The sequence below is a fragment of the Podarcis raffonei genome, chromosome 14 (assembly GCF_027172205.1).
Source record: "Podarcis raffonei isolate rPodRaf1 chromosome 14, rPodRaf1.pri, whole genome shotgun sequence".
Classification (NCBI taxonomy): Eukaryota; Metazoa; Chordata; class Lepidosauria; order Squamata; family Lacertidae; genus Podarcis; species Podarcis raffonei.
In genome coordinates this window covers 47,223,943-47,247,700 of record NC_070615.1, presented here as the reverse complement: position 1 = coordinate 47,247,700, position 23,758 = coordinate 47,223,943, and the positions used below count along the sequence as shown (strand labels likewise).

General features: G+C 45.3%; 1 protein-coding gene across 6 annotated transcripts in view; it reads right to left on the bottom strand.

Moving 5' to 3' along the window:
- The window catches only part of TOM1L2 (target of myb1 like 2 membrane trafficking protein), a 46,672-nt gene extending 22,952 nt beyond the window's left edge, over positions 1-23,720 (bottom strand). For 3 of the 6 annotated variants that reach the window (XM_053366191.1, XM_053366194.1, XM_053366196.1), the window contains exons 1-10: positions 23,617-23,720; positions 14,565-14,649; positions 12,650-12,728; positions 10,544-10,693; positions 6,817-6,951; positions 6,482-6,640; positions 6,238-6,354; positions 3,236-3,369; positions 2,230-2,278; positions 850-973 (exon numbers count right to left, since the gene is read on the bottom strand). In XM_053366191.1, the coding sequence (XP_053222166.1) occupies positions 850-973; positions 2,230-2,278; positions 3,236-3,369; positions 6,238-6,354; positions 6,482-6,640; positions 6,817-6,951; positions 10,544-10,693; positions 12,650-12,728; positions 14,565-14,649; positions 23,617-23,683 (1,099 nt within the window). In that variant the 5' untranslated portion in view covers positions 23,684-23,720. Of the gene's footprint in view, positions 1-849; positions 974-2,229; positions 2,279-3,235; positions 3,370-6,237; positions 6,355-6,481; positions 6,641-6,816; positions 6,952-10,543; positions 10,694-12,649; positions 12,729-14,564; positions 14,650-23,164; positions 23,274-23,616 lie in introns of those variants that run through there. The other 3 variants (XM_053366192.1, XM_053366195.1, XM_053366197.1) reach the window with 1 other exon arrangement.
- Positions 23,721-23,758: the final 38 nt, after the last annotated feature.

Below are 23,758 nucleotides of genomic sequence, written 5' to 3'. Positions count from 1 at the left end.
GGAAAGGGTTAAGCACCCCATTCTTTCTCACCCCCCTGATGTCCAAGGGCGCTTTGCAACAGAGGTTACACCCACATCATACATTTCAAGCACATGGATTCACCCAAAGACTCCAGGGAACTATAGTTTGTTAAAGATGCTAGAAACTGTAGCCCTGTGATGGGTAACTACAGTTCCCAAGATTCTTTTGGGGGGGAGCCAAGTGCCTTAACTGTATATGCAGCGAGGGGGAGGGGGTTTAGCCTAACTCAGCACTCAGCGTATCATGACCTGCAATTTGGCTCAGACAGTCCCATTTGAGCAGGATTGCAAAAAGAGCAGTAGACTCCACTCTGTTTATAAGATGGACAGATTTGGACATCATAAGCTTCCAGGACAAGATGGGACGCCACCCTTAACTGCAAGCACTACCGTAGATTCTGGCATATTAGGCGACTGGGCGTATTAGACAACCCCCCAAATTGGCAGCTGCAATTTGGGGGTTCGTCTTATAAGCCCAGTTGCCTAATATGCTGGGCAGCTCCACGCCGGGAGAAAGCCGCCCGGTGCTTCAGAAGCAGCAGTGGGTGGGCTCCACGCCAGGCGGCTCTCTCCTGGTGCAGAGCGGAGCCCGCAGCAGCGGGGCGTGGGGGGTGGGGCAGATACCTGGCATATAAGACAACCCCCAACTTTTTAACCTCTTTTCCGGGGTTAAAAAGTCGTCTTATACGCCGGAATTTACGGTACTTGTCAGAGCCATGTGCCCTTCTTCAGGAACCTGCAACATGGAAGAATCTCCAGGGGAGTGTGCTGTGGACTAGCCCCATACTACTCCAGTTCCCAGCACCCCTGGAAAGGCCAAACACATACCAAGCCCGGCGAGTTGGGTCGAAAGTGTGGATGCCGGTGCCGTGTTTCCAACCATGGGGCTGACCACTGCCGGGGAGCCAGGCCCCAGGTCTATTAAGTTGTCTTCAGTCACCTCGCTGAGAACCTGTTGAGCCAATTGGGACACCAGAAGCGGTCACATTAGGTAGATGCATTCCATGGGACAGCGCTAGTCAGAGAGGCAGAGCCTTTCTCAAACATGGCTACGATTCAGGAAGCCCTACGCCAGCCTTCCCCAGCCTGCTGTCCTCCAGCTGTGGCTGGATAACAACCCCCATCATTGGACATGGTGGCTTGAGCTGGCAGAAGCACAACAATACTGGAGGGCACCAGTTTGGGGAAGGCTGCAGAGAAAGCTATGGGGATCTACCTCCCCGTCTGTCTCCAACACCAGGTATGGAATTTGGCTTCTTGAATTTCTAGTCCAACATTTACTTCATTGGTATAATTTATTCTGACAGCATATCAGGAAAGCTTTCAATTTTTTAATACCATACAGGGTGGCGTTTCTTCTTTTCTTTTACTAAGTATATAGACCCTCATACTCTAAACCCATTTTTTAATGCCTCGCCGATCATACTGCAGCTAAAGAGGTCACAGTTCTGCAAAATCCTTTCCTTGTCCAAAATGCAAAGTTAACATACTTGAGTTTTCTGCTTATGGAATTTGGGTGCAGTCTAGTGGTGAAAAAAGAAGCAGTGGAGAGGAAAGGGGAGAGAGGGAGAAATAAAATGGGCAGTCTTGTTGGGATTAATGAAACACATTTGATAGCATTTGAGTTAAATGTCAGTCTTTTGCCCACACAGATAGTCGTTTTACCTTCCTCTTTACGGTATGAACCATCAAACCAGAAAATCTTCAACAAACCATTGTTTCCAAACTGAGAAACTATGGATACCAGCTTCGGAACAAGCCAGGATATTAAAACACAGTTTGAAGTTGGTAAACCATGATTTCCCTGTTTGGATGGAACAAGAAAGTATTATTAATTAGAGGCTTCCTGGTTTAATTGAAGCTCATGCAAAGGGAAAACACCAATTCCTATCTCAGCTTATTTTCAAGATATAACCCTTTAAACCATCTCAAGAGCTTGATATCTGGATCGTTATATCCCATTCAGCTCAGCTTGCTCCTGGTGTCTTTGTAACCTGCAAGCAAACTACCTCACATTTTCCTACTTAAATGCAATTGTTTTAAGAGCAAAGGGGCTCCAAACTTCTTCACAAATATCAGAAAGTGTTCTGGCAAGGACTTTGCAGCAGCAGTAGCACCTCACTTTCAAGGATGAGTTTTGCCAAGCCCAAGGTTAGCAATTTTGCACTGGACAATCCTGTCTTAGAGAAGCCCAGCAGGAGGACTCACCCCATTGCTTGCGTTCTGTGCAGACCGACCCAACCTGTATCGCTCAAATCTACAGCAGACAAAAAAAGAGGAGAGATTAAAAATTAATGGCATGTAGCAATTTTGAAAGGTGCAAGTCTTATGACAAAACCCAGGATGCACAAGGAAGGATCTGTCTTTTTCTGGCTGGGATGGTGGGAAGCTGATTGTAGCCACAGAGACCAGCATATGATCACAAGGGCTGCTGCACTGTCACACCTCTAGGAATGGCTGGAAGTAACCCCATCCAACTCTCTCACCCCAAAACCTGCCATTACAATGCTGAAGCCCAGCCTTCTTCAACCTGGTGCCCTCCAGATGTTTGGTACTCCAGCTCCCATCAGTCTGAGCCAGTATGACCCATGGTCAGGAATGACAGGAGTTGCAGTCCAAAGCATCTGCAAGTATATTATGGGTTACAAAAGGCTGCTGATGTAGGTCAGGGATGGATAACCTGCAGCCAGAGCCCCACAAGTGACATCAGCAGCAGGTGTTTCCAGCTCTCTTAGCCAGAATGGATCAAAGGGGGCTTCTAGCTCCATCAACAGCATGGAATCAGGACGATTGATTTGAAAGAAATATCTAAATAATGAGTAAGTGAACTAAATTAATGAATCAAATAAATGAATAAATAAATAATGATCAGGAGCTTTAAACTAAATCCTGAGGCGGAGGAAGACAATATTACAAACAACAGGAGAACACCTGGTACTGGAGTTAATAGTTAATAGCTGCAGAAACATGCTAAAGGGCAGGTAACTACAAGAAAGAAGCAGTTGGAAGGAATGACTCATGGCTTCAGTTGTCTCTATACTAATGCACAGAGTATGGGAAACAAGCAAGATGAATTTGAGCTCTTGATACAGGATACACCCTGGACTTTAAAAAGGCCGATTTTCAAAAAGTTTACGAACTATCCGGTGAGAGAAAAAGCCACACTTAAGGGTAAGCCAGCAACTATTTGAGCTTCAGAAGAAAAGCAAGCCACCTCTCGTATCGGAGGAAAACGTTGTTCAGATCGTCGTTGACATGAAGCAGCTCTTCTGTGACTTCTTCGTTGGACACCCTGGAGATGAGCTCCACGATCCTCTGCTGCATGGCTCGACAGGTGCGGTTCAGCTCCTGGGAGAAATGAATCATTGCAACTTCAAGGGAGAAGAAATGATGTCCAAGAGTTACAACACAGGGAAGCTTCAGTCGTCAGAGCCCAGATACAGTAGGCCTGCTCACACAATCCAACTACATCATGCCATGCGGGGCAGCCCTTGCCAATAAGGTGCCCAATCACAAGTGAGGCTATCAGTGCTATTCCACAATGTAGTTGTGGCGGGGGTACGGGTCAAGGTGGGTCCATTTTCAGCAGAGATTACCCCCTTCCTAGTGTTTTAAGGAGGCAGAAAAGAAGGCGCAGAATGCTCATTTACTAGATGGGCAGAACAATCAAGAACTCCATATATTTAATTCTGGTATAAAGCCTGTGTTATCTGTCAAGATATCTAGCGTAAGGCTCTAGGGCCAGGGTGACATAGCTTCCACATAAACGGTCAGGTCAGGGTGTAATACTGAGCTCAAAAGTTCAACTTCTTAAACATCTTAGCAATTCTTTAAAAATTAAGTTTCTAGTCCGTATGGCTGCAGATATAACTTCATGGGCAACAGGATCTTAAGGGGTGACAGTGGTGGCAAAAGACTTCCTGTGATCTGGGCATCAGTGCCGTGAGAAGCTCTTTGCAACTCCAGGTGACTAACTAAAGGACGATAAATTAAGCTAAAATACATACAGATTTGCATAAGGTAAATAATACCATGGAATGCAGCCTTTTAGCAGCGGAGAATTCTGAACCACTGCAAAATACAGCCAAGCCTCCGTAGCCAAGCCGTACCTGGCAGTGTTTCCCAGGGCTGCCACTTTTAGAAGCCCTGGCCTTCAATACAAGAATTAGCCTCCTCCCTCTTTGCATTCCTCCCCCTTCAGAGTGGAAATTCAGGATTAAGGACAGCCATGTAAGGATACATATCTTAAATCTATTTAATTAGTATATTGATTGTTAAATTCCACTTTGACTGGTTTAATGTTTATGTAAAAAATTATGCTGAATTTCTGGTTTTACTATGCTGGCTGTTTAGCTGTAATAACAAACATTCATTTGAGGACAGCCATGCTGCTGGTGGTATCAGCACCCCCACCCCTGAGAAGAAAAACAAGCCTCGTTGACCTGGCATCTCGTGGCCTGACGTTCTGCACCTGGACAAGTGTCACCTCGTGCTTCCCGCAGCTGCTTTCACAGCTTGAGGGCTGAGTTTACCATGTCAGCTTTGATCCCATCAGTTCAGAGCTAGATTGTGACATTTCAGAAGGTTGGATTCAGATGGAGAAGAGAGGGCTGGCGGGGCCTGTCTGTCTCTATTCTGCTGCAGCGCCTGGTTGCATGCCATTAAAAGCCTTTCCTTTTTATTTAGCTGCTTATTGGGTTTCTGATGGGTAACAACTAACAACCAGGGCTTTTTTCCAGCCGGAACTCAGTTCTGGCAGCTATCAGATGGGCACCACTGGAATTCTAAGACGAAGCCGTTCATGGTGAGTTCCAACACCTCTTTTTCTAGAAAAATAGCACTGCTAACCACCAGCCGTCTTGCTACACCGATCCCCAGGCTGCCCCTTCCGTTCCCAGGTAAGCTTACAGAACAGAACTGATAGCTCAGTCAGCAGAGCACAATACTCTTAATCTCAGTGCGTGGGTTCAAGCCCCACGTTGGGAAAAGATTCCTGCATTGCAGGGGGTTGGACGAAATGGTCCCTTCCAACTCTGCATTGGCTCCCACTACGCTTCCAAGCACAATTCGAAGTGTTGGTGCTGACCTTGAAAGCCCTAAACGGCCTCGGCCCAGTATACCTGAAGGAGCGTCTCCACCCCCATCATTCGGCCCGGACACTGAGGTCCAGTGCCGAGGGCCTTCTGGTGGTTCCCTCCCTGTGAGAAGCGAAGCTACAGGGCACCAGGCAGAGGGTCTTCTCGGTAGTGGCGCCCTCCCATCAGATGTCAAAGAAATAAACAACTACCTTATGTTTAGAAGACATCTGAAGGCAGCCCTGTTTAGGGAAGTTTTTAATGTCTGATGTTTTAATGTATTTTTAATATTTTGTTGGAACATGTCCAGAGGGCTGGGGAAACCCAGCCAGATGGGCAGGGTACAATTTTTTTACTACTACTACTACGATTCTAATAGGCAGGGGGTTGGAACACAAAACATCAGAGGAGCCCTGCTGGATCAGAATGGAGACTATTATTTAGTGAATTTATATCTCACCCTTGCACTCTGAGGAGCCCAGAGCAGTGAACAGATACACAATTCAAAAACCAGAACAAAGCAACCATGTTCTAAAACAGTTAAAACATTCTGAAAACAATTGCAATTAAAAAGCAGCTATATAGTTAAAAACGATTATTCCATCCAGTGATTTTGAGGTTGCTGGGAACAGTATTCTTCAGCTATGACATCCGGTCTCAGTCCTCATTAACAGCCCTGGCTTCTCCCAAAGAATCCTGGACACTGTAAAGGGTGCTGAGAGTTGTTGATAAGACTCTTGAACACCCTAGCGGTTCCCAGGTTTCATTGCGAAAAGCCATGGTGGTTAAAGTAGCATAGGAGTGCTTTAAAAGTATGGTGTGGCTATGACTGAAGATCCAACAAGTTCAGCATTCTGCCTCCTATAGCAGAGGTTTCCGAAAAGTCTGCTAGCAGGATTGGAGGAAACAGCCCACCCTTACTCATGACCCCCCAATCCCCAGTAACTGGTATTCAGAGAACATGGAGTCTTTGTTTAGCCACCAGGGCCAATGGCCACCTGCAAACATGTCTAAACTCCTTTCGAAAGGCTTCTCAGCTAGTAGCCATCATCACATCTTGTGGCAGCAAACGGAAGGGGGTGGGGAACCTTTCTCCTGCCCTGAATCTACTATGTTAATACTTTGGTTGCAACACATTTACCTGCAGTAACTCAAGGTCTGATGAATCTTCTTGCCCAGGGACCATTTCTGTGAGCATTTCAGACATCACTTTGGTGTTTCCACGAACAACGTCCAGTTCACTCCGCAGTCGTGCAATCTATTTTAAGAAAGGGGGGGGGAGAGAGAAACACAACCTTTTACAGAAGCTGCATGCATTTCACGGTCTGATTTTTAAAAGGTTCTGGAGGCGGGAATGCCTTCTACAGTACCTGCTCAGACAATACCTGCTCTGTATTTGCTGTGATGGGGCCGGTCACATTCAAAGCTGGGGCCTGAGGAGCAGAGTACGCCGTTGGAGAAGGAGATGAATAGGAACTGGAGTTCATCCGTTGCTGAGATTGGGACCTGTGCATGCTGGCAGCTGGGTCAACTTCAGGAACGCTCTAGCAGAGAACAATGTGCAAACACTCAGAAATACAGTATTCACCAAAAGATTGTGCTGCTGTCGTGATCATGCTCTTTAGCCAAAAGGGCAGGGAAGGCAGAAGTCAGGGATCCTCTAATTGTTTCTCCTCCTCTACAAAAAAAGGAAGAAAAGCAGACAACACTGCCCACTTACTCTCTGCGGTGTGTGTATTGGCGACAAAGCATCCAGATCAGCCATTGGAAACTCAATCCCTTTTCTTTTGAGTTCTTCATAAATGTGGACCACCCCAGTTAGATCAGGGCTGCTTCGAAAGGCATCAGCCCAGGCCTGCAAAAGAAACAGAGTGTTACAAGGAACTCAATCCAGTTCCCTTCTATTGTGGAATTTGGTCTGTTATTTTTGGAGACCGCATTTCTTGTGAGTATATAGTACAGTTGTACCTTGGAGCCTTGCAGCTCAAACGTTTTTTGGCTCCCGAATGCCGCAAACCCAGAAGGGAGTGTTCTAATTTGGAAACATTCTTTGGAACCCAAACATCCAACGCGGCTTCCGATTGCATGCAGGAAGCTCCTGCAGCCAATCGGAAGCTGTGCCTTAGTTGTCAAACATTTTTGGAAGTCGAACGGACTTCCAGAACAGATTCCTTTTGACAACCAAGGCACGACTGTACAGACGTGAACAATATTTCTTCAATCACAGTGTCTCAGGGCTGTATGGTAACTATGGGAGGGGTTAAAGCCTGAGAAAAGCCCCAAAGGTTTCTAATAAGGCCACAAAGGGTCAACTGAAAGTTCAAGGGTGCCACATCAGGACATGTACTAAATGCAGTAAATAAATGTAATTATTTACTGAATTTATATCCTGCCCCAAGGAGCCCAGAGCAGCAAACAGATACACAATGTAAAAACAAGAAGAAAGCAAGAACATTCTAAAAACAATAGCAATTAGAGCAGGCATAGGCAAACTTGACCTCCAGATGTTTTGGGACTACAATTCCAATCATCCCTGACCACTGGCCCTGTTAGCTAGGGATCATGGGAGTTGTAGTCTCAAAACATCTGGAGGGCTGAGTTTGCCTGTGCATGAATTAGAGCATCTAAAAGCAGTTACAGTTAAAAACATTCTCAATGTATCAATGATAAGGAAACAAAGTTGTGAATGAAAAAAGTAGTATGTGATTCATTTATTTCATAAAATTTATATGCCACTTAAGTGCAAAAAAAGAAAACTCTCATGGATCAGTTTCTCAGGAAGCACACAAATAAAGCCTTGCTGTGTGAGTGCATCATTATTTGTGTTCTTACAGCTTCATCTTCCAATAAGGTTAATTAAAAGCATCAATTCTCCACCACAAGGGTGTTGCCAGCCAATCCCACTTGAGCAGAGGGAACTTGATCTTTGATTGGCAAGATCCGCCCGAATTGGCCAAGCCAGTTTCCAAGGAATCTTCCCTAAATTACAACAGAAGGCATCCTTCCTGCAGAAGCAATTCTCACTCCCTTGGAGCATGGTGCCATTTTTTATTTACAAGCGAAAGGCCAGGAAAAGCACACGTTAACGGCACAGCAGCATTTTGGGCTGCTTCCAGACACGGACAATTTAGCAGCAGCCAGTAATTGCTGTTCTGCTTCAGGCTGTAAGCAAAAATAGCAACTCTGCTGCTTCCAGATTTCTAGAAGCCAAATGACATTCTGAAGCCAACTGGGCAGTCCACCCCCTGCCCTGGTCCCAAATGTTGGAGGATGCTGGGGAGGAGAGAAAGGATTCTCATTGGGACCATGGTGCAGGAGGGAAAAGATTAAAACAGTCCCTTCTCTACCCATCACTCCACTCCTGATAAGGATACCCTGGAGATAAACAGCTGGATCTCTCATCATCTTTCCCTGTTCTGAAAAACTGCCTCAATGAGGATTTGGCAGGGGGAGTGGGGGGGATGCTGAATCCCCTCTCTCTCCAAATCCATTCTCCAAAGCAAGTCCTTACACAAAGCGGGGGATGAAGAAAAACAAAACAAAACACACCCCCCCAATATCATAGCCATATCATAGTCATGAGGTAGACTCAGTTTCAAGTTCCCCTCACTCTCTGATCAGCTTTAACGTCTTGCCTGCCCGATGAAACGTTCTGGAGAACTAAATAGCTTGCCACACTTTTGTAATGTAGATTTTGGGAGATTTTTCTCATGGGCCAACATGGCTACTTTTGAGCTACTCCGTAAGTTATCCTTCACAGAAATGAGGACTTTTAGCAGCCTGTAGCTCCCCAGGATCAAGAGAAACACAGAGTAGTACTCTGACCTACTAAAAAGGTAAAGGTACCCCTGCCCGTACGGGCCAGTTGTGTCCGACTCTAGGGTTGTGCGCCCATCTCACTTAAGAGGCCGGGGGCCAGCGCTGTCCGGAGACACTTCCGGGTCACATGGCCAGTGTGACGAAGCTCCTCTGGCGAGCCAGCACCAGCGCAGCACACGGAAACGCCGCTTACCTTCCCGCTAGAAAGCGGTACCTATTTATCTACTTGCACTTAGGGGTGCTTTCGAACTGCTAGGTGGGCAGGAGCTGGGACCGAAAGACAGGAGCTCACCCCGTCGTGGGGAATTGAACCACCGACCATATGATCAGCAAGTCCTAGGCACTGAGGTTTTACCCACAGCGCCACCCGCATCCCATTTCTCTGACCTACTAGCTTTCACCTAATATAGTCAGGCTGCGGGGGACAGGACTAGAGAGTGGGGTGGGGAGTGAGGAAATTCTGACTTGGGGGGGGCAAATTAGGCCCAACAGGAGGCTGGATTTGTGCCAGCTCACCCCCATCTGATTTCATATATGACATTAAGTCTGGGGCAGGTAAAGAAGTGGCCACAAAGGAACAACCAGGCATCTTAAAGGTTAGAGTGTCAGGCTATGAACTGGGAGAAAAGGGCTTGAATCCCCACTCAATCATGAAGCTCCCAGGGTGGCCTTGGGCCAGTCACTCACTTCCAGCCTAATCTACTTCACAGGGTTGCTGTGAGGATGTAACAGGGAACAGAACCACGCACATCACCTTGAGCTCCTTGGAAGATAAAAGTGCTATATAAATGTAGCAAGTAAATAAATAAATAAATTGTGGGAAGCTGATATTCAGGGGATTATTTCTGACGGGAAGGAAGGGGTGGCTTCGTAGCGTGCACCCCCTTTTTAAGAACAAATCTGCTGAAATTAAGGAAGCCGTGTTGAAATTTGTGCATCGATGGCATTTGGACAATTGCAAGACTTCATTATATTAATTATCATCCCTTTGTTGGAGAGGATGTCAGATTCTTGGTATGCTGATCCATCTCTGGAGGGAGTGTCAAAAAGCACAGAAGTGTTGGCAGGACATTTTTGCAAGCCTTACTGATCTCCTTCGCAGAGATATTGAAACGGAACCGGGATTAGCTATGCTCTCTTTATTTAGAGGGTGAAACAGGGATCTCCCTTGTAAGAATCTGATAAACCCCCTCCTTGTGGAGCCGGGGGTACATTGGAAGGATGCAGGCAGATGGATAACCAACAAAAGGTAAGTTAAGAGTATGGTACTTGGCTTTGGCTGATAAACTTACATAACACAGTAGAGTGATGCAAGGAGGAATTTTAAAAAGATGCCTTCAATGCTGATTGATTGATTTATGTTTGTTTATTTTATTAACTGTCATCTGGAGGAACCTAGACCCCTGTAACTCACACATCTTTTTGATTTGGCTATTTAACTTAACATGTTGGTATTATTTTCTGCCTTACACACATCTGTATTTTGCTTTGTATCTGGTGACCAATAAACTATTATTGTTGCTTGTATTGTTTCAATAATAATAAAAACTAAAACATAGAGAGAGAGCCTACTTTTGACTACTATTGCTTATCACTCAGAAGGCAGAAACAAAAGCTCAGTGACAGACCTGAATTAGTGCAAGTACTTTATCCTGGACAATGGTGGGTGGGTTGTTCTTGGGAGAGATGATTTTTACCAGGACACCATCTATGAAGTCACGGTTTGCTACTAGGACATGAAAGCGATGGCCACAGTTCTTCACACATGTTTCCAGTACCTGTGTGTGGGGAAAAACATCATTACTGGTGGAGCAAAGAAAGCTGGTGAACACATGCAAGGAAGAAATTCATTGCCATGGACAGTAGCTAATGTCCAGGGGCGTGGGGACACTTTGAGAAAGGAGTAGCCCAGGGTGGTAGTCCAGGGGATTAATCATTTCACTCACCATAGCCAGTGTTCTGCCATTTTCTAGGGAGCATGGTGAGCCCCTAGCATTCCTCCCAGCTCAGGGTGGAGGACATCCCCAACTGGGATAAAAACTATGGTTTCTTTGGGCACTATGTTTCAAAGAAGAAGAAGAAGAGGAGGAGTTTGGATTTGATATCCCACTTTATCACTACCCGAAGGAGTCTCAAAGCGGCTAACTTCTCCTTTCCCTTCCTCTCCCACAACAAACACTCTGTGAGATGAGTGGGGCTGGGAGACTTCAGAGAAGTGTGACTAGCCGAAGGTCACCCAGCAGCTGCATGTGGAGGAGCGGGGAAGCGAACCCGGTTCACCAGATTACAAATCTACCGCTCTTAACCACTACACCACACTGGCTCTTATAGGTGCTCTATGCAGTAAATGCAGAAGAACAAGCTCAATCCTGGAGAGGGGAGGTGGGGAACTGCCCCACAATCACACAAGGCTTCTGATTACCTCCAAAGCTCATTGCTGTGAAGGGAAAAATCCCTACCGCTTTTCTCCAAGTGTACCCACTGCACTTCTGAAATGTTTGGAGCACTGCAGCAACAACTGCCCACCCCACTTCCATGTGTAGATTGTCCCCCCTGGGTGAATGGGGAATTGCTCCTGATTTCACTTTGTGTTTTGGAGACACAGAATTCTGGTACCCACAGAATCCTGGTGCTCAGCCTGTTTTGGCTGTCCACCAAAGGCCTGTCAAAATTGGTGGAACAAAAACACATGAGCCCTGGCAATCACAGAAAAGATTATTCTTGATTTGAACGTCTCTAGTGGATCAGAGGCACCAGAGCACTTTTATGCCACATGGTGGGGCTTTACTTATTATACTTCTGGAACTGTGGTTTAGACCTCTTGGGCTTGCAGATCGGAAGGTTGGTGGTTCGAATCTGTGTGATGGTGGTGAGCTCTTGTTGCTCTGTCCCAGCTCCTGCCAACCTAGCAGTTTGAAAGCACACCAGTGCAAGTAGATAAATAGGTACTGCTGCAGTGCGAAGGTAAATGGCATTTCCATGCACTCTGGCTTCCATCACGGTGTTCCATTGCACCAGAAGCGGTTTAGTCATGTTGGCCACATGACCCAGAAAGCTGCCTGCAGACAAATGCCGGCTCCCTTGGCCTGGGGCAAGATGAGCGCCTTAACCCCATAATCGCCTTTGACTGGGCTTAACTGTCTAGGTGTGCATTACCTTTCACTTTTAGTTCTGGAACTGGTGCACAAAATTCCCTATCTGCACTGACAAGTAAAATTTGGTTATCCTAATGAAAACTCTAATATACAAGTGGATTTCATATCGATGAACTGCTCCAGTCAGGGAGGCAACTTGAATAAAATATTGTGGGTGCCCAGGTTAAGCCCCGACCTGCATAATCTATCACATGACACAGTGCACACACACCATTTGAATGGGAATGCCCATCAACTTTGTGGGGGCTCAGTCCCCACAGATATTTTATTGTGGGGGGTCAAAGCCCCCAACGGCCCCTGGGAGTTGGCTCCTACGGCTCCAGGAGCCTAATAAAAAGTAGAATAATAATCATCATTTGTGGACCACTGGCCTTAAATCTTCCTCCTTCAATGTGGCTACAGATGCCTGTTAGTATTTCATGCAGCCCGATGCTGCAGATGAGATTGTTATAAATCACATGCCTGTCTAAGAAGACTGCCACTTTCTGCACACCTTTTCTTGTTCCAAGCTGGTAAGAGGAAGAGGGGGGTCTCGCAACACCGACCCCTGAATCACACCCACTTGCACACGCTACTCACCGTTAGAGCTAGCATTACTTCCCTGTAGTTTTTGTTTCCATTCAACCTCTTCTTAAGCGCTCGGATGGCGTCCTTTGGGCTGACGGGGAAAACACAGGGCCAGAGATAAGGGACAGCTACAAGTAACTGCACTTCTCACAGTAAAGGCAATACTGCAGCTCTAATGTTAGCTCATTATTTGAACCCTCAGGGTTTGGAGACAGAAACTGTACTTGCACATCACCCGAGACCATGTTTAAGTGCAATATGCACACGCAAAAATTAGCTGCAGCAATCCTTCAGCCCTTGCGCTTAACACTCCCTTCTTGGGCTTCTCAGCTGCACAGGACGAGGAGCTTGGAGGCTTCTGCTCCTCATTAACTACAGCTTAACAAGTAATCTAAACTGGGAACTTTGGTTCACATTAACTATGGTTAGTTTCAAAAAGTCAGCTTTGTAAACCATGGTTTGGAGTTGGCTTGTCTCAAACAACCAAAGTTAGTTGCTCTGGTCAGCAAGTCAAACTGTGATTGAGTGAGAGGGAAAGTTTCTGAATTCCTCCTTCCAGACATGTGGGAGAGGGGCAGGGGAGACTCCTAAGCTGCAGGTCAGTGTGCATAGAAAAACTAGGACTGTACCTTTCCCACAGCTTTTGAACCTCTTCAAATGCAACGAAAAACAAGTGAGTTTGTTCTGGGCCAGGCAGATGCAACCAGACTAGTATTGTGGCCTAGGACCCTCGTACCTATGGGACTGCCTCTCCTGGTATGCCCCGTGGAGGACCTTAAGGTCCATAAATAACAACACTTTGGAAGTCCCAAGCCCCAAGAAGGTTAGACTGGCCTCAACCAGGGCCAGGGCCTTTTCAGCTCTGGCCCTGGCCTGGTGGAACACTCTGCCACAAGAGACTAGGTCCCTGCGGGATCTGACATCTTTCTGCAGGGCCTGCAAGACGGAGCTGTTCCACTTGGCCTTTGGGCTGGACTCAGTCTAAAACCCCTCCCTCTCATTTTTTTTTTTTTAATGGAACCCCTTATATGGGATTTTGTATATCAATTTTCCCTTCGCTCTTTTTGCTGGCCCATGTAGGATCAGCATGGATAGTTGACCCCAGTGAATATTTGAGGTTTTCTCTCCTTATGGCTTTGATCTATAACGAGGCTGCATTTTAAGCTGCATTTTAAACTGTATTCTAACATATTTTAATCTCCTGTTTGTTTGGTTTTTAATTTTTTTACTGTATTTATATTTGGTGTTAGCTGCCCTGAGCCTGGTCTTGGCTAGGGAGGGCGGGGTATAAATTAAAAAAATTTGTTGTTGTTGTTGTTGTTGTTGTAGCGGAGATGCAAACAATGTTATGAGAAGAAAGGGATTGTTCTGCTGACCCTGGCAGCATCAATATGCTCAGAAGGGGACGCTCAGAACCATTTGTGACAAGCAGCAGAAGCCAAGCTATGCTTTGTCAATAAGTGCTTGGCTTTTCCTTAACATGCAGTCTTTATAATTTCCCTGGAGTGCTCAGGTGAACATATTGTCCCCTCATGTGGGGAAGGGAAAGAGGAGACAATGGTAACATAAGAAGAGCCTGCTGGATCAGGCCAATGGCCCACCTAGTCCAGCATCCTGTTCTCACAGTGGTAAAACAGGTGCCTGTGGGAAACCCACAAGCAGGACCTGAGCAGAAGAGCCCTCTGCCCTCCTGCGTCTTCCAGCTAGTAAGATGTACCTGGAATTTATGGAAATCAAACCTTACAAATAAGGCATTCTACAAATGAACTATAACACTGCATGTAAACACCTTCTGGTGAAAAGGAATGCCAGCGCAGTAACACCCAGCTGAAAACAACAACAACAAAACTCACACCAGCACATAGCAAACAATTCTGCTTTTTGCCCTGTGCTAGCCATAGTCACAGACAGACAAAGACAGACATACCCTTCTTCTGTCTCATTGATGATGTCACATATCTCCATGTTAAGTGTCCAGTCTTCACTCTGTAGGGAGCCATCTGTAGCCTTTTCTATTTAAAACAAAATAAAACAGATCAAGCAAATTAAAAGCCAAGCTTCAGAAAAAGATTTGCACCGGGCTGGTCAATGGCCACACGCCACGGTCATGTAAGAACTACCTCCAGGTAACCAGAAGAAGGAAGTTCTACTTCTCCTCTGAAGTGCTGTCAGGCCAATGGTGTGCCACAGTTTATTTCTTTTCTAGAGAACCACTCATGCACATCTTGTTTTACAAAGAATGAGGGAACAGTTCTCTGCTCCGCAGAGTTTACAATCCAGAAACTAGGACAAGCGTGTCAACAAAGGAAGGACATGGAAATCAAGGTGGGGCAAAAGGTGCATGATTATTACAATCTTGCATGCCTAGTGTGCTTCAAGAATGTCAGCATTTTCGGGTGACAGTTGATCACATACCAGCAGATTCAGGTTGCACAATTAAAGTTGATGTACTGCCCTTGTGCAACAAGCCCACTTCCTCCCCCAAATTGGAACATTTTGCAGTAAGGGAAGTGATGGGAAAATGCACTGGATAACAGTCAATTGGTGCCGTGTCATAGAACCTCTCCGCAATCAAACAGGAATTAAGGCTAAAAATAATAATAACCAATGTCGTCAAACTTCCCAGCAAACTAGGAACAAACAAAGCAGGGTGTAGCTCAACAAACATGCCATCTAAAAGTCAACTTGGATATGGTAAGCTACAAATGTTAAGTGCAACAAAATGTTGCCAGGCACGGTGCTCCTGCTCAGGGTTCCAGCCAGTCTACCATAACTTCTTAAAGGATACTCCATTATACACACACACACTTTCCTTTTTCTTCCAATTGTCTGTAGCCACTAAGTATGCTCAGTCATCTTTGGGCATTTCTGACTTTTTAAAAACCATGTCTTCAAAGACCTCCCCTGCAGAAAAATCCCAGTAAAATAGAGACACTGATTTGCCCAGCGAAAAATAATTGGAAAACAGGGAGTCAGAGCATGAGTCTAACTAGCCTAGTATTGTTTATTCTGACTGGCAGCAGACTGTCTGGCACAGACAGGTTTTTCCCATCACTTGGCACCTTGTGGAGGGTAAGGTTATGAATGGCTACCTCCACTGTCTAAGGCAGAATGCCTCGGTGTGGTTGTGTCTGGGAATCACAGGTGTTGTTGCACCCAGATCTCCCCGTGTGATCTTCACCTAGACATCCTGTTGGCAATGGCAGAATCCTGGACAATGGCAGGCCTTTGGCCTGATCCAGCAGGGCTGTTCATCTAGCCCTTTGAGCAGAAGGTGCCATGGATCTGATGCAGGCCATTCTGCACACAGAACAGGTGCTCTTCCATTGAGTCGTGTGCCTTCTCCATGATTTCTGCTGCTATGACTTACTTTGAAAGAAATAAACTAATTCAAATATGGCAGCTGCTTGGCTGGAATCTGTTGACAGTCCTCAAATTTTAAGAGGATGGGTAGATATTACACCCACACACCCCACAACTAAAACATCCACCTAACTCAACTATATGTCCTGAAAAATCCAAAGAACGCAATCAGTTTTACAAATTAATTCCAGCTTTAAATGCATCGTATTAACTGGAGATACAACATACACAATACTGAGCAGCCAGCTTCCTTTCAAATGTATGCACCCCAAAGCCACCCAATCCATTATTTGACAAAGATTTAATTTGCAATTCACGAGGATTTCCTCTGTAGCATAATCCATTATCATGAAATGAAAGCTGATCTGAAAAAAGCTTAAACAACTTAAAGCACTTTAAGATCAAGGCACATTTTGGGTACGCTTATAATAGCAGCCTACAAGAATATTAGGAAGCCAAGTTTTAGAGCATAAATCGTGTCCCAAACGTAATGTCACTTAAGTGCTTTACAACAGAAAAACATTGCCTTATTCACTGCAGACACACAAGCTAATCTCCGTGTAGAAGATTAGGCAACCCTGGTTCTGTAAATCATACAGCAACAATGAAAATTCCAGCTTCCCGATTGGAAATATAAAAAGCTCTCCAACGATTATTTCACTGTGGTAGCTCTACCATAGGGAGTGACAGGATATTAATGTAACATGGTGTGAGGAACCTCTGGCCCACACGCCTAATCCACAACACCATTGGTCCCATCTGGCTGTTTTGGGCAAGGTACATCTATCCACCTGTTCTACTTCTGATGTAATATCCCTGACCAGTGGCCATCCTGGCTAGAGCTGATGGGATTTGGAGTCCCTTTACATCTGGAAGGGCAGGTTCCACAACCTTCCTTTATTTCCAGAACAGCTGAAGAAGAATCTTTGCCTTTATGTAACCCCACATATTTTAAGAGCTGCTGAGGGCAACTTACGACTGCTCTTACCAGCTAAATCCCAGCAAAGTTACCAAGGAGAGGGGTTTCTCAGTGGTGGTATTATCATTGTGACCCCACACAAATGAGGCCCAGCTGGCCAACTCCCTCTTTTTCAGGAATTTTATCAGATCTTTTTTGTTCAAAATCTTGCAAGAGCAGAATTTTGTCATCACTGATGTGAACTTGCCAGAGGCTGTTGTGTTAAGTGATTTTCTATTAAGTATTTTAATTGTTAACTGATCCTCATAGAATTTTTATTGCTTTCTGTTAGACACTGCAAAAACCTGTGAGTGGGAAGGCTTTTCAGAAACAAAAATAAATAAGTGTCATATGTCTCAGCTCTTCCTAAACACTTCTCTAAATGGGTTTTGCAGGCCTCACTTTTAACTAAAGTCGTTGTTACATCCAATTAAATTTTCCTGTGAACCAGTGCTATTTCCTGGCAGAGAAACTACAATGCTGATGCATTTGCAGCCCTGAATATATATTTTTCAAATTATGGGAGGCCACAGGAGTTTGACTGCAGAGACCAAAGCTGAGACCAAGGCAATATGCTCAAATGAAACTCTTCTCTGTGTTTTGTAGCATCAGAAGAGCCACCAATGAATGCAACAGCCAAATAATTGTGCCTCACACACTCAGGCAGGAAGAACCATGGAAACATCAGACAAGCAAAGCACTGTGAAGCCAGACAGACTTCAGCTGAGGTTTTGCTCCAGAAAAACACCATTGGCAATTATAAAACAGGCGGCAACTTTGCTTCTTCTAAGGAGCCGCCTGCTTAACTGTCATCACGCAGCCCCAGAATTAGGCCGAATTTTTTAACATACAATCCCTTCTCTTTGAGGCCATTAGCATCTTTGCCACTGGAGACAAACATCCAATTTATTATGTACAACTCACTCAAAACCCCACTATCAAAATGTCTCGTAATAAATATAAGGGGCACCCGCTGGCTGCTTGCAGCAAGTGGGGAGCAAAAAAAGGTGGAGTATAGTTAATATATAAAACCTTTAAAGTCTTAGCAACAGTAGGATCAAGCATTTTGCCCCACCCAAGTTGCAAGACATAGCGAACAGGTTCAAATTCCTCTTCACTGGATGCACTTGGCACCAAAACGGGTCAACGAAACTGCTCTTTGGTACTTGGGTATTGTTAAAAAATACAGAACCATGTCTTCCTTGGCCTTTTGTGCTGGGGGTAAGCTGGAGGAACAGAACCTAGCAATGATGTCTCCCACCACCCCCTTCCTTGAACCACCTGTATTTCCACCACCGGGGACAAATTTTAACAATTTGATAAACAAGGACAATGGCTTCATTGAATTAATATACGACCAATGCAGAAATAAAGATAAACTTGGAAATATTGAATGGATGGATGAATGAACACAACACTTTGTATCTATGTCTATAATAAGAGTAACAAGTAACTGGACCATCAAGGAGAACTGAACATTTTATTCAACAACAACAAAAAACATTTACAGGCAAAAGTTTATTATCTGAACTTTACAAAACAATGATTTTGCTTCATCTCCTACAAAGAAAAGGCATGTCTGGAGTCTACCCACCATACACACACTTCCTTGGAAAAATATTTGGGGCTGAACAATCTTTTACCAACATATCTTGAAAAAGATATAACAAATAGGACAATCCTTTATTTACGTTATGCTATTGGACTGATGAACAATTTATTCTTAGGACATAAAACAGAATGTATGCTCTGTTTGTCTTACTGCTTTTGTTTGATGACTATGTGCAAAACTGAAACAGAAGTAAGAGTGACATTCAACTCATTTTTACTCAGAGGAGAGCTATCAAAATTAAAGAGCAGTTAGGTCTGTTAATGTCAGCAGGACTACTCTGAGTAAAAATTAGTTGAATACCACATGAAGCATTTTAAAAACACAGCCTGGTGATTTGGTTGGAATTGGTGCTTACTAATAGAATAGGAATTATCAACCACCACCACACAGCAGTGGTTTTCAATCTAAGTTCCCAGGAACTCTGGGGTTCCTTGAAATCTCAAGGGCAAAAACATTAAGGGCACACAAGCTTCTCTGGAAGATGACTTGCGCAACCTCAATTGCAAAATTCAACTCTATTGCATTATCGACAGCAAGCAGCTGCAAGAAACTGTTGGGTGTGCTCCCATAGGTTAATGGAGAGAACCATCAAGTCTGCCCACTGAAAAGAGAATGTACCCAAGAACATGCCCAAAGAGTTCTTGGAAGACAATAGATGTGGAAAGTGTTTCCTGAAGACAGAAAGTTAGAAGAAGAAGAAGAAGAAGAAGAAGAAGAAGAAGAAGAAGAAGAGGAGCTGCCTAGAGAACTACTTCTCAACTTTTATGTAGGCTTAGCACTGTGCAGAAATTTTCAGTTTTCCCCAAGCTGGGCTTGGGACTTACAACTGAGCACAGAACACCCCATGACTTTTAACAGTACTTGTACTGTAACAAAAACTCCTCAAAGCCATGGGAACGTCTCAGTTTAAATAGATGGATGCTCAGAGCTCCTTCTTCAAGGTCACAGGAAAGGTCAGCACCAGAGCCAGGATGGAAACTGAAATTCCTGACACTGAACACCATGCTCACTTAAGTCCTTGCCCCGGCTGGACAGCAATTTCCCAATAAACAAAGTGTAGCAGTTTACCAGTCTAAGACTATTTGGACCCCAATGACAAAATGACTGTTCCTTTAGCAGGCTGTCACATATGGGATAGTATCTGCTATTTGTTTCCCAAGCAACTGAGGGGGCTACATTGCCCCATGGACAATCAGCTCCCCACAACAAAACCTAGCAGTCGGAGAAGAGGCACAGCGCAGGAGCAGGGCCCCCAATATAATCACATTATTGCACAATAATGCTTTAGGCCAAGCATTGCCATTACAACCAGAACACAAAAGTAGCCAGTATCTTGTTCTCATGGTATGGAGGGGAGCAGTTGCCACAAGACTCAGGCCTCATCTCTCTCTGGGCCCACCTGGATGCTGTTGGAGAAGCCCAATCATGTTCACCTTCTTTGAGCCATATCATCTGCTTTGAACACAGAATATCTCGGATTCAGTCACCGGTATCTCCAGGAAGGGCTAAGAATGCCTCTGATGAAACCCTGGAAAGGTACTGTAGTCGCTGAGCTAAATAGGCCGGTGGTCTGACTTGCTGCAAGGTGGTTTCCTCTGCTTGTATATTCTTCAGACCTGCTCTTGTCTCCCAACTTCCTCCACCTCATTTCCCCCCCTCCGTTATGAGAGTCAAAAAGTCCTCTCCCCCACCCCCAGTCCAATAGGATGGTTCAAGGATGATGAGGGATCCATCTGAACATGGAGGTTCTACAACGGGTAAAAGCCACTGGCAGGCAATATTATCCACCATTTGCTAAATTCTTGATTCTTTAAAGTCATCTTTAAATTGTCAACCTCAAACCACCACCCCCATCCTATGGCAACCAGTTCTGTAAGGTAAAAGTCTGCATTATGAAAACAATGCTTCCCTTTTAAAAAAATCAACCACATATTGCAAATCAATGTCACTAGTCAGGTTCTTGTGTTTTGAAACAAGGCTTCTTTATTGCAATCATAGTTCTATACTTTCACTTAGTCATTGCTTTTCAAAGCCAAGAAAACCTCAGCCTCTCCTCAAGTGTGTCTCAGTCAGGAAGTCATTCTTAACTTCTCTGATCATTTTAGACATCCTTTTCGGTGTACTTCCCAAGAGATCTTATTTGAGATGATTAGGTGATAAAAACTACACACACACCTGAGATTCCTCCATGTCAGGTTGACCTATCTGACTCCACCCCACCTTTCCTCCCAGTTTCATTCTTTGACTCACCCCACCTCAGAGCACCCTAGGCTTCCTCTTTTGCTCCCCAATATCTTCCAACATTTCACAGCTAAAAATAGGGCCTTGAACATAACATCCCAGCTTAAGGTTTTTAACTGCCTGAGGCAAAGGATGAGGTGGTTCCCCAGTCCTAGTTCTGCATACAGAAACCACTCAGACTGGCAATTGAATCTTACTTTAATGCTGGGACAGAACAGTGCCTTTTAGCAAAATGGAGAGCAGTAGGCTTGCTTTAAAGGAGTAGTTAAAAAAACAAACCCTATGGAACTCCCATTGACTTGTGCCTTGCCCCATGTGTATAACAATGAAGAACTTTGTGTTTAATGCAATCTTTAACTGAGCTCCTAATTGGGTTTTACAGAACAGCTTCTTAAAGTATGCTGTATGTTTGGTGATGTAAACGGCTAATAAAAATACAAAAATATATACAGTGGTACCTCGGGTTAAGAACTTAATTCGTTCTGGAGGTCTGTTCTTAACCTGTAACTGTTCTTAACCTGAGGTACCATTTTAGCTAATGGGGCCTCCCGCTGCCGCTGCTGTGCAATTTCTGTTCTCATCCTGAAGCAAAGTTCTTAACCCGAGGTACTATTTCTGGGTTAGCGGAGTCTGTAACCTGAAGCATCTGTAACCCGAGGTACTACTGTATACAGGGCAGGATTCCTTGTACACACAGCTCTAAGCTCACTGCCAGTCTTCCAACCCCAAACATTTGCTGCCTGAATTGGGTGTGTTTTCTCTTTAAGGATCGGGTGTGTTTGCTCTTTAAGTTGCAGATATACTAGAAAAGCAGATATACTAGAAAAACAAAAGTCCTCCTGTAACCTGTTATCAACAGTTCAAACAAATGTCAGCGGTTTCAAGGTATGTAATGACAGGTTGTGCACAGTACGGCACACTTTACTGTGCACACACATAAATTTATGCTCATGAGGACAAGATGCATCTTCCCATCAACTTTTATAGACCAGGGAAGAGGGCTGGATCATGAATAATAGAGAGTCAGTGTGGCAGCATAGTTAGTGTTGAACCAGGAAATCAGAGCTCAAATCCCCAATGAGCCATGAAGCTCACTGGGTGACCTTGAGTCAGCCAGTCACTCTCTCTCAGCTTAACCTACCTCACAGGATTGTTGTGAGAATAAGATGTGGAAGGAGAGAACCATGTAAATAACAAATAAAACATAATTAGTGACAACTCCAGACAACTAGGGTTTTAACTAGCTACAAGATGTTTAAGCCTTAGTTTTCAACAGTACTCTGTTGATATGATTAGGTCTGCTGTGGCAGGTAGTTTTGCAGTTTCATTTTTGGGGATCGCTTGATGATTTCCTAAGAGGCATGTTGTTATTTATTATTTAAATACTGTACAGAAGCTGCGTTGAAAGGGTACTTGGCCTAAAAGATGGCATATAAATATTTCAAACAAAACTAACAACCTCAGGCTAATAACATTTTGGCAAGGCATCCTCAAAATGCAAACACAGGGAGAAAACAAGCACAGTGATGGGACACAGGCCAGGAAATAGGGACAGCTAGAGGATACAATATGGCCTGGCCTATATTCATTAGAACCCACAAAGCAACCCATATATTGTAGTTCTAACGATATCAATCTATTCATCTCAAATCCACAGTCAAAAGGTCAAAACGGGGCCAATGCTTTACCAGGAGGAAAAGAACCAGGGATGACAGATAGTTTTATCTGCTCATTCAATGGTCCTTAATGCACCTTTTAGGACATGCTGTCATCACAGAGTGTACTATTATTTTTTGCGTAAAATATTGCATGTCACTTTTAAGCTGCTGCGGCAAAAAAAGAAACTGCTTAATTTTATTTTAAAAATCACCAACAAAACAATTACCCTCCACAAAGACTAAAGCTGAGGCATATGACATGGCTAAATAAATAATAATAATATTTATGGGGGAGAGAGAGCCATCAGGGACAAACTTAGCAGACTGACAGGCTGGGAAGGAAAACAGAAGCAATGATTCACCAAGGGCAGCAATTAAAATAAAATATATACAAGGACGCTGGAGACGAAAGACTTTCACCTCCCAGCTCCATCCCTGGCTCACGGTTGGCCGTGACAAACAGGCCCGGGGCTCCCTTCGTGGGTCAAGAGGGGGAGGGCCGTGAAGCCGGTTCAGGTGCATCTTCAGGTGCAGTTCTCCTGCCATCCCAGGAGGGAGAAGCTGCGTCTGCCCAAATTCCCCCCTGGCCCGCTGACAGGGGCCTTTGCGGCTCCCCCCCCCCGTCTCCCCCTCCCGTCCCCGCCGCCTCAGGCCGGCCCCCCTGCCGCGCTCCCCTCGGCCGCCCCCTCTCTTACCGAGGCTCTGCCCCACCGGGGTGCTGAAAGGGTTGCCCAACAGAAACTCCATCTTGGGATGACAACAAACCCGACCGGCCTCCCCGCCTCTCGGAGCCTCCTCTCCTCATCCCCCCCCCCGCCCAAACCTCCTCAGCCCCGCCTCCGGCCCGTGACTGACAGGCCTCGCCGGCCAAGCAGAACCTCCGCTTCCCCACAGCAGAGCCCGCCCCGCCGTGTCGTCGCCCGGGCTCCGAACCCGAAGGCCGAGCGCTCATTAGCGGGCGCGAGCGCCAATCACTTGTCAGGCCAGGCTGCCCGGCCTCGATGCTGTCGGGCGTCGGGGAAGCAGGAGGAGGGAAAGGGCGAGGGGTGGGAGCGAGGGGAGGGATAAATCCCGCCTCCGGAGACAGCCTATTGGACAAAGCTTTCTCAAAAAAAAAATTAATAAACCTTGCGGCCTATTGGATAACCTTCGCCGAAGGCTCGGATCGAGTAGCCAATCCTGATGGGGGAATGGCTGTTTATGCGCCCTGTCATTGGTTGGGCGAGTTGGTTCGGGTATGGTTCCTTCTCTCTCGCGCCCCCACACACAAACACGCGAACGTGAGTCGA